General features: G+C 40.2%; 1 protein-coding gene across 5 annotated transcripts in view; it reads right to left on the reverse strand.

Moving 5' to 3' along the window:
• Window positions 1-14,200, reverse strand: part of ccser1 (coiled-coil serine-rich protein 1) — a 133,336-nt gene that overhangs the window by 81,121 nt on the left and 38,015 nt on the right. For all 5 annotated transcript variants that reach the window (XM_032515427.1, XM_032515428.1, XM_032515429.1 and 2 more), the window contains exon 7: window positions 5,354-5,528. In XM_032515427.1, coding sequence (XP_032371318.1) covers window positions 5,354-5,528 — 175 coding nt within the window. The remainder of the gene's footprint in view (window positions 1-5,353; window positions 5,529-14,200) is intronic.

Genomic DNA, 14,200 nt, shown 5'->3' on the forward strand with positions numbered 1-14,200 from the left:
ACACACACACACACACACACACACACACACACACACACACACACACACACAATATGGTGCATACATTCATGTGACAAAGGGAGACACAAATGTGGACGCACTTACACTCCTTAAAGAGGGCATACGCTGGTCTAAATGTCACCTGTGAGGGCTTATGATCGGACAGATGGTGAAGCTGGAGAGGATAAAGTCATGTCTTCAGGCGAGACTGCTGATATCGATGTAATGCTGCATGGTAAGGACATGGCAGCACACACAAGGATGATATGATAAGATACATGACAAAGACGTGACAATGAACAAGAAAATGTAAAGTAAAACCACCAACCTAGTTTGCTGATAAAGTCTATTTCTTTCAATCTGCTGCCCTCTTGCAGATTTATATGCAAGCCAATTTGTCTGTTGTTTAAGAGAGACGACAATAAAATACGATCTAAAAAGGGGCTTTTTATGCTTGAACCCATGATTTTGTTTGCACACATTATTGGCCTAGTTTCAGGTTAGGTAGGTAACTCTGAGAAACATCTGAGCACAAATCTTTGCACACCAAAAACTTGATGGTATATAAGTTTGGGTGACCTTTTAAAAGGAGAATTCCGGTCGATTTCAACACATAGTGCTGTTGTTTGGAATTTTGGAGTGCTGTCAGTAGCAAGAAAAGCGAAAACAATCAGTGCTGCCTACACTGTGTATTCCTCCTGCTAGAGTTAGCACCCAACAGGCGAATTTTAAACAAGTTTTTAGCCTCTAAACATGTTCAAAATGTCATTCCAAGTGCCTACTCATGTGCAGTGATTCCTTCCGAGGGTACACAGCAAATCTGACTGCAGTAGGTGTGACAGAAAAGCAAAAAAGTTGTGTTAATCCATATCTCTGTTTATTTCCTGTTTTGGCCTGTTGGTTGCTAACTTTAGCAGGAGGAGTACACGGTGTAGGCAGCACCGATTGTTTTTATTTTACTTGCTACTGACAGCACTCCAAATTTCCAAACAACAGAGCCACATTTTGAAATTGACTGGAATTCTTCTTTAATGAAGCATCAGGCCCTCAATGTCATCAGTGATCAATGCCTTTACACATTTCGAGAGACAGGCACACATTCAAACACTCGATGTCACTCTCTCGCTCTCTCTCTCGTTCTCTCTCTCTCTCTCACATCCACATTGTCTTTAAGCTCAGTCCCGTCCCACAGGCCTTTACCACACAACTGTCCCCACAATTAGATGTGGTTCAGTAAATTGCCTTTTAGATTTGAGAAGGGGAAAAACTGCCTAGGAGCTCTGGATTTAATGACTTCCACAACCTAGAAGCTAAATGTCTAAAGATGACGAATGGCCTTAGAGAGGAAAGCAGGTTTTGCAGTTTGATACACCCCTTTAATCCCATTCACACATCAGTTAAATCAAGAAATAAAAACCTTCAAATAACTCAAGGTACATTAACTCTCTCTCTCATTGACATATGGCTTTTATCAGAAGGCAGCACACACTTGACAACATAGTGTCATGCAATGTAGTGGCGAACAGTGTGGGTGATTTGAATTTAAAATATTAACTCTGCTTGAGTATTGCTAAAGTTTTTTCTTTGTTTTTAAACCTGGGCTTCAGGGGTTCTTGTGTTAAACTAATACTATAAAGAAAGGGTTCTGCTTCTTTCAAAAGTGCAAATGACTGCAGAGATGAGGGCCACTGTCTTTAATGTAATAAACAACAGCAATTCCACTATACACTATCCTTGTAACAACACTATGCTGCTGAAAGAATTTGGTAGAGGCAGCTAGAATAAGCTGCTCCAACAAGTCAAGCAGCTGCCTTGAGGGTAAGAGTCACTGAGATGGACAGAGATGCTGCAGAGGCACAAGCTAACAGGGAGTGGCGGTGCATGTGTGGATATTGCACAACCATGTCCAAAAAGACTGTAAGTATATGTTGTAACAAGCAGAACTGTCACAGTTTTGCTAGAATCCACGGATGACATTGACAAATGGGGATCATTGTGTTGTGTGGCAACAATGCACACATGGACAGTGGCATTTTAGAAGTGTTTTCCGTTCAGCCAACATGATAAACAACACATTGGATGACACATGGTTGGAGTCTCTACTGCTGCCTTAAATAATCTAATCTGACAAATATGATATACAAGACTTGCTTTGTTAGGGGACACAGCACCTCTGCCAGCTGACAGGAGGAAAAATATGCGCTTTATCAAATTAGCCTTGATTGCTGGAAACAAGTGTATCCCTATCCTGTGGAAGAGTGAACTTTCCCCTCCTGCCTCCTTATGGTTGAAGGAGATCACCTCATACTGTATATGGCCGGGGCGACCTCTAGCTCACCCAGTAAGAGCGTGCGCCCCATGTAGGCTGAGTCCTTTGCAGCGGCCCGGGTTTGAATCCAACCAGCGACCCTTTGCTGCGTGTCAGCCCCTCTCTTTCTCTCCCCCTTCCCTGTCTATCCACTGTCACTGTTGAATAAAGTTTTTAAAATTACTTAAAATTTTAATAAAGAAAAAACAAGTTTCTTTCATTTGCTGTCTGACTTTGAAACAACACTTGCGTAATTAAAAAGAATTATTAAAAGACTAATTTGCAGTCTTCAGACATGAACTATTGTATAATAATAAAATAAAAAGTGTCTGTCTGTCACAACCATTAAACCGATTGACTTCACTCATGGCGGGTGGAAGGAAGTGCAGTGTTGAGTGTGAGCTCTTGAGACCCATGGTACAAATGTATTAATAGTGTGTTAGGTACACACTGTGCAGTGTATTGAGAGGGGAGCGCTATTGTTACACGACAAAACGCCAAACAGCATGCTTGGTACAGTTTGCTCTTAGTAGCTCGATACAGTACATTAAAGAACAGATGAAGAAAGAGAGACTGGAAAGACCAGAGATGTTAAATTGTATCAAAACTTTCAGAATGAACACTTTTGCTTCCTACAATAGCCCAGTCCCATAGAGCTAGCCGTTGGCAAATAAAGCACATACTCCAGCATTGCTAGAAGATGCAACAGTGTCATAGCAGGTGTACTGCTAAGGATCCAAGGAAGCACAGTGTCGAGTGTAAAGTTGTTTAGATGAGTGGTTCTCAAGAAAGCTCCAAGCAGGCAATACTGGAGGCCAAGCAATCGGCCTCTCAGCAACGTTTCTACCAAGCTGCTCCTGGCTGCTTATTGGTGTATTTTATTATATTTGTGGGAAACCTAAATGTTTAACAGAGTGACAAGGTCACTTATTGGGTATCATGTAAATGTCAACTTTGCAATTTTTTATTATATTAGGTTGTCCATGATATATTAAAACACTCTTTGCTACAGTAGTGACTGGTAAAGAGATCAGATGGAGAAAAATCTAGGAGATAGTGATATAAATATTGGACTTTTGGTGTCTGGCTTCCTGGTTCTTAGTCTACACTGCATGAGTCATTGTTGTAATTTGTGCCTCTTTGAAAGCCTTTCCCAAAGTTTTCAGCTGTTTTGATGATGTCTAGAATGGAACTCAGCTATGTTATGTGTGACATATAAAGCTGACCAGCATTTTGACAGCCATTACAACAAAAGGACGATAAGTGAAGGCTAACAAAAGAAAAGAACAGATGATTAGGCCCAATACCAGAAGGTCAAGCAAATAAAATGAAGAGCATACAGACATGCCATGCCTCTCCTTGCTGAAGAATGGATTACATCCGTTGATGGAGGGTAACACAATTTGCAAGCTAATGATACAACAAAGCAAGCAAAGACGGCAAAGTATCCCTTCTTTCATATTCATGTTCTGCTACTCTATATCGTTCTCTCTTTCTCTCACACTCCCTTTGGTCTCTCCATCACCCCTGTAGTTTATGTCTCTCTCTGCACTAATTATTATCTTATCATTTTCATGTCTGATGTCTCTCTTACAGTGGTCCTGGGAGGAAAAAACAGAGTGATGAAAACTGAAGAGAAAGGGAAAAAGTCATACATATGCCTCTGTGGACTGTAATTCACAGAGAGGTCCTCACAGCTAGCTTTGATCTTAGTTTAGAGGGACTAATGGTGGGGTATTAGGGAAGGTCTGGTCACCCTTTTATATGTAATCTTGTGTATTTGTGAGTGTGTGTCTATTTAATATTGCTGCATTTGGTAAGGGTCAGTCATCCATGTAGATTACAAGAAAACAACATCTAGATATTGCTAATGGATGTTCTTTCCACAGTATATGGTACTACTATGATCCCTTTTTGGTATTTAATATATCATACACTTTCAAAACATTGTGATAAAGGGTATTAGTTAGAATGTGAGCACTCTCATTCCAAAAAAATAAATACATTTAAAAACACATACATAAAGATACAAACAATACATTAAGCACCACCAAACATTAACTTCCAAATAACTAGTTCTATTGAAGCTGTGCTTTCACAACTTTGAAATACTTACCACACTCTACAAGAGTGTAATTATCTTTCCGTAATTATCATTCCAGCCTGGCGTGAACTCTAACTTAAACTGGAATTTACAATCAGCAGTTGATTGTATGTTTTATCATTATGACTGAGAATCTGCCACAAGTCAAGCTCTATGCAAATTGCAACTACACCAAATAAAACATGTAAATCACATTTAGAACAATGTAATGTTCTTCAAGAAAATCTCAATACATTCTAAAATGTAAATGTTACGTTTACATTCTTTTGTAAAGTAGTCCCACAGTTAAAATATCGCATGACTGCACAGGGCCATCAATTTGGTTCCCTGGCTTTTACAGTTAAACCTTGTGCAGCTTTTGCAACGTGTCAGTGCTTTACAAAGTGACCATTACAGCTAATTATGTCTATAATGGGATGTAATCTGTGTAATTTTACTTGTTTCCCCGACATTCAGACTGAGAGGACCTCAAAGCCTGAAGTAAAACTTTAAGCAAGCCAAAGGATTTAAAGAGCAAAGTTATACTCTGAAACAGAAGGATTAATGTGTGGAGTGTGAGTGTATGTGTGCATTTTTTAAGAATATGATGGCAAACGCTCAGTTGTAGAATCTGATTAAATTAACAAAACAAAGTGATTACTGAGACTTTTTAAAAGGTGAAAAAACATCCAATTTAAAAAGATTTTATGGAGCAGAAATAGAACTGATTAAAACAGGGAGTGAAGAAATTTGTCAGTGGAGCACTGCACTGTTTTGGTTCGAAATGCCAATTGCATCATGCTATTTGCCACTGGTTAAGAATAATTTAATACATTTATAACTTGATCAGAGAAGGGTCTGTCTGGAATAACAATGCATTTGGGCATCTAATTGTGTTATTCTTTACTTTTGTTAAGAAGAGTCTGGATGCTTGTGTCTGTGTGTGCATGTGTGTAGCCTACCTCTTGCAGTGTTCGTCTAAGTCTTAAAAGTAGGGTTTTGACAGCAGTGCAGTCCTGCTGCATCAGTCGAAATGGAAGGGTCTCCAGCCCTGGAGGTAAGGGTTCATCTTCCCTCCCCAAACCCAGCAACGAGCTCCAGTCAGCAGGCAGCAGGCTGGTCGGACGGTTGGGCTCCCTGGAGAAGAGGTTGATTGAAGGGAAGGGAGAGAAATAAAGAGAGGAAATGCTATTATGAGTCAGTATGAAAACTTGATCATTGACCTGACTTCACTGCTCCTCACTGCTCTCCACAGGCAACCAGTGGGATCTCATCCTTTCCCTTGGTTGTTACAGATGGTGTAGATAATACATTACACAGCAATGGCAAGATATGAGCTGCTTCTGAATATCCCCAATAGTTCCTAGTATGTTGCTTCCGATCATGTGTGGCCAAAAAATGTATAATGGGTACAAATAAATAGGTACAACACTGTAAACTATACCTTCTACAAAGCAATGATCTGTATGCATCATTCTAAGAGCAGTGAAGATACACATTTTTCACTTTTTTTTTTTAAAACCAATATGTGAAGATTTATGGAAATTCAATTCAAAGTGGCTTTAAATAATACATAACAAAAAGACAAGAGAAAAGAGAGAGAAAGAGAAATGAAATATAGGAGAGAGATTTCTACAGCACAAGGAAGAAAGATGGTGAAACAAAGGTCAGATGGAGACCAACACCTGCAACAGCTGCTCCACAGGACTTCCTATGGACTCAATTTTAATGAGCCATCATTTCTATAATAAGTCTGTTTTAAGATGAATTAAAACCGACAACATGAGGTGATAACAAACCCCCACCCAAACAGACAAAATAAAAGCACATACAAATGCCTGCATGTGCAAACAAACTAATGCATTCAGAGATCAAAGAAGCCAACGCACACAAGTCCAACTTCTAATCCTGAGACTCACTATCATTATCAACTCAAAAAGATATGTCAATGTCAAGAGCTTTGATTCATTAAAGCCCATCACAGCTGTGTGATCCTGTCTTTTTGTACTTCTTTTTCGAGTGTTTTGTGTTACTGCATGTTGCAATTATTCTTCTGCAGAAACAACCCTGTGATTGTGTTTACGTGCGCAGCTGATTGTGTTCTGAGCCAGCTCTCTCATCAAAAAGACACAGAGGACAGAGGAGGTACTTCCTGTGGCAGCTGAAGAACTTCAACCTGCCAAAGATAATGATGGTGCACCTCTACTCTGCCATCATCAAGTCCATCCTCACCTCCTCAATCATCATCTGGTACGCTGCTACCACTGCCAAGGACAAGGGCAGACTGCGGTGTATCATTCGCTCTGCTGAGAAGGTGATTGGCTGCAATCGTCTGTCCCTCCAGATCCTGTACACTTCCAGGACCCTGAGGCGGGCGGGAAAGATCATGGCCAATACCTCCCACCCCGGAGACAAACCTTTAAAAACACTACTCTCTGACAGCAGGCTGTGTTCCATTAGAACCAAAACCTACGCCACAACAACAGTTTCTTCAGGCCTCATCAACAAGGCCCAGGACCACCACTGACCACCACCACCCCCCCGGACTATTATCCCTGACCATTGCAGATATTATATATACTGTGAACTTTTGCACATCCCCTAAACAATATTTTAACACAACCTGTTCTTGACTCTAGCAGTACTTTACTGTCTTGTTCATTCCATTTTTAATATGTGTATTGTTTACTGTATGCGCCTAATACAGCAGGGCAAATTCATTGCAAGTGTAAACCTGCTTGGTAATAAATCTGATTCTGATTATATGCAAGGCATTGTTTCAATTAACTGCCCCGTTTAAAAATAAAAACAAAATACTGTCTGCAGTATGTCTTTGGTCCCTGGTGCATGGCCTCTGTTCTTTGTATCTTTTCCAATACCTATTTAGTACAGCAATGTTTTAATTTGGTCTGTTACATCTTTGCCTGGCCACTCATACATAAAAAATACCAAATACATTAGGAAAATGAATGCAACAACTTACTTTATGATAGTGTGTGCATTATGAATGCAATTGCTTGGCTGTTGTTGTGGAGCATAATTTAGATTTTGACTACAATATTTGATGATTATGGGTAGTAAAAGATACATTCTGGAAAGCCATTTAAATTTTCTATATTTTCATTTTAGGATTAACATTTAAACTTGTTATATGGTTGTCCATGGGCACATTTAGCACTCTTTTCAAACGGTGATCCTGTTTGGTATCTTTTTCGAGTGTTTTGTGTTACTGCATGTCCGCAATTATTCTTCTGCAGAAACAAGTCCAAGATGTAGAATCATGGTAAAACCTTTCAAAGTCTGGTCTGGCTATGTTCATGTGTGATGATACTGGTAAGAGTACCAGGACCAGAGAAAATTCAAAAGCATCAATAAGCAAATAATCTATGGTAATTGACTAGACTGGGTGGCAGTAGCTCAGTCCGTAGGGAGTTGGGTTGGGAACCGGAGGGTCACTGGTTCAAGTCCCTGTATAGACCAAAAAGTAAGGAGTGTGGATTGGTGGCTGGAGAGTTGCCACTTCACCTCCTGGGCACTGCCAGGTGCCCTTGAGCAAGGCACCGTACCCCCCCAACCGCTCAGGGCGCTGGTTCAGCTGGCAGCCCACTCACTCTGACATCTCTCCATTAGTGCATGTACAGATCCTGAGTGTGTGATAACTAACAAAGTGTGGACACAGAGTGTAAATTGTAATTTCCCCATTGGGAATCAATAAACAGATTAAATTAAATTAACCCCGCCCACTCTGCCGGCGATTTGATTTCCCCCTGCAGCACGGTCTGGAAACCTTCGCATTTAATTTGCCTGCTTCAGTTCACAATTTAGTGGTAACCAATCACAAACTGACTTATCTACCTGGCCCGCTATTGGCGGGTTTAACACGATGATGATAGTGACACGAGCAGCTTCTTATTTACATTCAACATAGTGGCCACCAAACGCCACCAAAGCGCACCAAACCTATTGGTGCCGCTGTCGCTTTTACGTCACCCGGATCGTTGGTCTGATTGTTCAAAGGACTATCCAATTGCGTAGAGAGTCATTTGAACTATTCCCGTTGGTCACGCCTCTTGTGCAGAGAAAATACAGAGCAGACTGCCCAGACCAATACTCAATCTCAAATCTATTGAGCTTGGTGATAGCCAGACTAGTATTTGACTTAACTAAGTAAAAATAACCACAACACTGAGTTTTGTAAATGCTGAAAAGTTACCTTTAGAATGTGTCCTTTTTCCATTGACAAATATTAAAAGCAATTACAGTCAGGTTTTCTATCAATACGTGCAAATGACCCTTACTTGGCCCAAAGAGATTTTTCCAAATATCAAAACTAAGAACATAATAATAGCATGTTGAATGTTTAGCTCCAAGGCCAATGTGGTCTGAAAGTGTAAAACTATTAACAATCAATAGATTATTTCTTTCTCACAAGCGTAACATGTGTGTGTAACAACATAGTAACATGTAAATGTGCTGTATTTTATATAGTCTTAGCTTAATCAAAGCGCTTTTACATCTACAGGAAACATTCACCATTCACACACATTCATACACTGTGGCCGGGGCTGCCGTACAAGGTGCCACCTGCTCATCAGATAAACACTCACACACATTCACACTCCGATGCGCAGCACCGGGGGCGACTCGGGGTTCAGTGTCTTGCCCAATGACTGCAGGGGCGGGGATCGAACCACCAACCTTCCGATTGGCAGGCAACCGCTCTACCACTGAGCCACAGCCGCCTAACAGAAAAATACTGCAAATGCAATGTACTGTGTGCTTATAACATGGTTATGGACAGTTTTCCCATATTTGGTATTAAAAGAAAGCTGCCATAAAATAAACTGAAAAAAAAGCCTAAAATTAATCAACAGATTAATTAAATGTCTTTAAATAAACTAAAGTGCTTCATTTGTCTGCCAAGCTGTAATATTTTGACAGACGTGCATAAAGGAGGAGTGTGTATCTCACCTCCTTTATGACATTTTCAAAAGGTGAACTGGGATACCAATCTCCTTTCTAAAAACAAGCAGGGAGTTCACAGTCTGCATATCAAGAAAAGGAGGGGAGAAGAGGGGATGGCAGTAAGGAGAGGCAGGCATAGACGCAGAAGCGAGCAGCTCTTTATCATCAAGAGACCGTGTTCGCTCTTGACTGATAGCCATTTAGAGAGGAGGTGAGAGGAAATTAGATGCCTTTAGTCCCATTTTCCAGAAAAAATCACCAAGTAAACAGTGGCGGGGAGCATTAAGTCAGACAGCAAATTCTCCAGGAGAAATGTTCTTTGAGCAAAAGACGACCATATCACTAAAATATCGATCAACATGAGCCACTCCAAAGACTTCTCACTAAAAAGGTCTGACTGAATGGCTCCCTCATTTGCCCGAATACCTTCTTCTTCACTGGTTCCCCATCCAACCCCTATTTCTTCTTTTCCCCATCATCCAGTCACCGTCTCTGTCCTTCTCACTCTCTTTCTCTCATCAATCATCGACCCTCGATGACTCCGTCCAAGCTCCCTTCTCTCTTACTTTTCTTTGTCCACCTGCCCTTCCCTTCTCAAACCCCCACCCTGACTCCTTGTCTCATGTCCCTACAGCTCCTCCTTTGCCCCTTCATCTCTTTTCCCCCCTCTATCACTCTGACAACCACTACACTAAACTGATGCAGTATCAAAGCCTAAGGTGCCCCCCGGGGATTCTGCTTAGCACCTCAGACAAATGTCGATGAAGCCTGCTGTTTTTTTGAGGACCGCTGAGCTCTGTCTGTCAAGTAGCCACCGGTTCTTTTCTCCCACCTGAAACTGTATATACGTGGTTGCTTTTGTTCCTGCCTGACATCGAGTGAAGTTTCTCCATTTATTTCTCTGTTGCTCAACCCTGCTATCGAGGCAAGATGAATTGAGCGTGAATAAATGACATATGATCAATCATGCACTCTTCTACCTGACAGCTTGTGTCAAGTGTTGCAGTGCGGTGCCACGATAAAGTTTTTTTTCTTCTCTCAAAGTTGTTTTTTTGTTTTGTTTTTGTATGTCTGTGTTTCTCTGGGACTGACACTCTTGCCCTTTTTCTAGCTTTTGGGCTTTTAGGTTTGGGATCTTTTTTTACCGCTGTGGTGCACACCAATTCCACGGTGTGACAGAAAAATAAGTGGGGAGGTGTTCAAACTATACCCACCCAGAACTATAATCATAGAGGTGCCCATATGCTGGGTAATTACTGTTTCAGGTGACTACAAGTGGAAAAGTTGGGCTAAAATAGTGTTTTACTGTAGGGAACATTTAAAAAACAAAAGAAATTAGAATACCACTAAATCTCACTTTTTCTTGGTCCTTTGTCATGTCGGCGATAGAAATGGCATTTAAGTGATGAACGTATTTAGCTTTTATTTACAAAAAATAGGCAACCTTATATACTATGAATAACATCCATCTACTAACTAATTTGCAACAGCATTTCATTGTATACGTCCTGCCTGACAATATTTAGTGTTCATATTTAGTGTGCAAAAGTAGTTCATGTACTGCACGGCAAAGTAAGATTGTTAAATTTAGGAAGATAGAGACACCAAGGTTCACGCCGCTTCTCATTGTGTGTAGGAAGTCAGTTTTTACATTTATAAAAAAAAAAAAAAAAATCACACCTTAGTCAAGCTTTTGCTATCACAAGCAGATATTGTAGGATTAAAACACAAAATGTGAACATTGGCAGTATCTCTGCAACATATTTTTTAGAAGAGACTTGAACCATCAATGCACCATTTCTCAAACAGAAGTTAGCGCTTACTGTGGTTTGATATTTTGGACCTGAAATCTCCTTTCAGAATAAAAAGAGCAGGTTACCTGTTTACCTCAATGAAACCCAGCTCTCAGGGAGGATGGAACAAAACACGGAACCGAGCGACTGTTTCAATGACAGCAGCAATGGCAAAGACTGCCAAGCTGCCGGTGTTGTGTGTGTGAGGTATATGCATGTGTTCATGCGTGAGCATGTCATGTCAGAGTATATATTTTTGACTCCGGTTACAGAGTAGATAAATTCGCTTTCCAGCTAAGTACAAGTCTCACCTACAGGTAATTACCCCACACATGCAGTATGTGGAAGAGCACACACACAAACACACACCGGGAAGTGCACAGCACAGTTGAAGACAAGTCTGTTCCGCGATGATAGATGTTATACACGCACGGAGGCCGTTCCTCTACTCAGGGTCATCTGTCTTTTCACTGTCATGAGCCGATAGCCGGACACGCTCGCTTATTTATTTATTATATACTTATACTCACGCTCTACCTCTCTCTTTCTTGCTCACTAATACACCCACACACGGACAGACAGACAGACAGACACACACACACAACACAGAGTATGTATTTTAGTGCAGGGATAAGGATGTTGTGATAGAAGTCAATTATAAGATTAGACTGCCGGATAAAACCATATTTGAGGCCTATTCATCAGCCTGTGTAAAGGGAACTATCGTAGTACACTAATTATTGTGCAACCAGTAAATTGGTGCATTTGCTCTGCAAAAATAACTCAGGTTGTATAAAAATATCTTCATATTGCACCAACTCCACCTCATCGTATTTTTTGTCAAATCTGAAAGTCTTCAACAACACGCATGGATAAAGTCCTAATTTGAAATTATAAAGATATACTATTACACCAGCTAGTGGCCGAAACTGGTAATGCGTGACCATGTCAGTGTGAAGCTGATCACTACTGAACACACGGACTAAAGAGCAAATCATTGTTTTCACAAAGATTGTTCTCTCTACCCTCTTTTCAGAGTTATTATACAAAGGAAAGGAAAAAGTACACAAAAAAGAAAAATGCTCCCTTCCTTAATCCTTAAAATTGTTGTCTAATTTTTCTTTTGCCCCCTTCTGTCCACAAAATCTTTTCTATTCTATTCTCCTCTCATATTTTCTTTTTCCTCTTGTTTTTGTTTAAAGGAAAGTTTTGTCCTTTCCTTTAAACATGTATTTTTCTCTCCCTTTAATTCTCCCCTCAACCCTTCTGACTCACCCCTCTCACCTCTAAAGCCATTTCTCAGTAGCTGTGTTAGAAGTGATCCACTTCGCCAACCTGAAAAATCCAATTATCTGCCGTTTTATGACTTTCATTATTTTACCACTCACAAAGTGTTTTATTACAGGGCCGTTGGCTCTAGCACATACCTGTACATCCACACAGAGCCAGCAACGACGAGACACACAGGCCTATATGCACACTTAGATGTCTAGGTTTACATAATGTTCAGTTAGCACACAAAGTAACAAATAATGACTGCTCGTCAAATAAATGAGGAGTGATTGAAGTGCTTTATCTTAAGCAGCAATAAAGAGTGGTGGGCAGCAGCACCCTTGTCAAACAGCAATATGAAGACTGCATTGTCTCAGGAATAAAAACAGTAAGACACGTTAACACTCAGAAATAGCTAGATAGGGCAGCTTTTCCCTCATTAAATTGCTTACTGACAACACACATGCATGGGGACAATCCACTATAAGTGTGTGTGTGTGTGTGTGTGTGTGTGTAATGCTGTGTAATCTGTGTGTCATGTGTGCACCTGTATGCATGCACAAGTGAAGAATAACAGTACACAGCAGCTATTGGAGAATGATCACCCTCATTTGTCACTCCTTTCCATCTGACAGACAGTGCACTCATCTGCATTCAACACCTGGGGCTACGGATGTTTAATGCTGCCATTAAACTCATCTCTGACATAAAGTGCATCTGTGACTGAAGTGTCAGCACAAGCCAAGCTCCAGGCAGTGAATCTAATGTTGAATTCAAGTCTTCAGACAGACAGAAATGGGGGAATATAAAACAAATTTAAAATGGCTGGGGTAACTTTGTGATTAACCTAATTGTCCTCTCTGCTTTACCTCTTTCTCTTTACCCCTTCTCTACTTTTCCATGTCTGACTTAATGAGACCTTCTGAGACTGTGCACTCAACCACATCCTTAGTATTTGTGAGTATCATAATGTTAATCCCGTACAAAAAGGCTAAGAACAACCACAGTAGCTCTTCGTGGGGGAGTGACCTTAGGGAGTTATCAGAACACACTTGCACTAATTACTATCAAAACTTCTTGTTGCTTGGAGAGATCTATTTAATATTGGTCCCATGTGTCACATTACATTTTCCTATTTCAGAGAATATTGCCATGCCACAGTGCCCAAAGTTGTATCCTGTCTTGAAGCCTTAAAGCAATATTCCACTAAAGTGGAACATTCTCACTTTTTAGCTCAAAAACCCTTCTGAGTTCCCAAAGTCCACTACTAAGAGTTAGTGCCCGAGGAAATCTGAGACACAATACTCTTTTCAGTTTATAGTGTTATGCGAGCACCTCAGGATTCATTCTACTGCTATATAATAATGTTTGTTCCACTTTTTTGAAAGTAACTGAGACTGTGAATATTGAGAATGTACCCCCACCCCCAGAAAAAGCATGAATACTAAAGGTGACAATAGATCACAAAAGCAACCACTGGTTAACTGAAGGTGATTTTCTTTTTTTTATAAACTCATATTAACAATTCAATGTAAAAATAATTATTTTCCACCTAAAGGGAAATATTTGTAGGTCGCATTAAATGTTCATCTATTCTATTTATTACTTAAGGAGATGATCATTTTACTCTATTTATTCAAACGTCATTATAATAAAAAGGACAAGAATTTCAATTACATTACAATGTGTTGAGTTGTGTTTATTCAAGAAAACTCTGCTAAACTTTGCCTAGTCTATATCTACAATAATGCACGATATTGGAAAAATCTTACATGGCGA

Source organism: Etheostoma spectabile, chromosome 5 (assembly GCF_008692095.1).
Source record: "Etheostoma spectabile isolate EspeVRDwgs_2016 chromosome 5, UIUC_Espe_1.0, whole genome shotgun sequence".
Taxonomy (NCBI): Eukaryota; Metazoa; Chordata; class Actinopteri; order Perciformes; family Percidae; genus Etheostoma; species Etheostoma spectabile.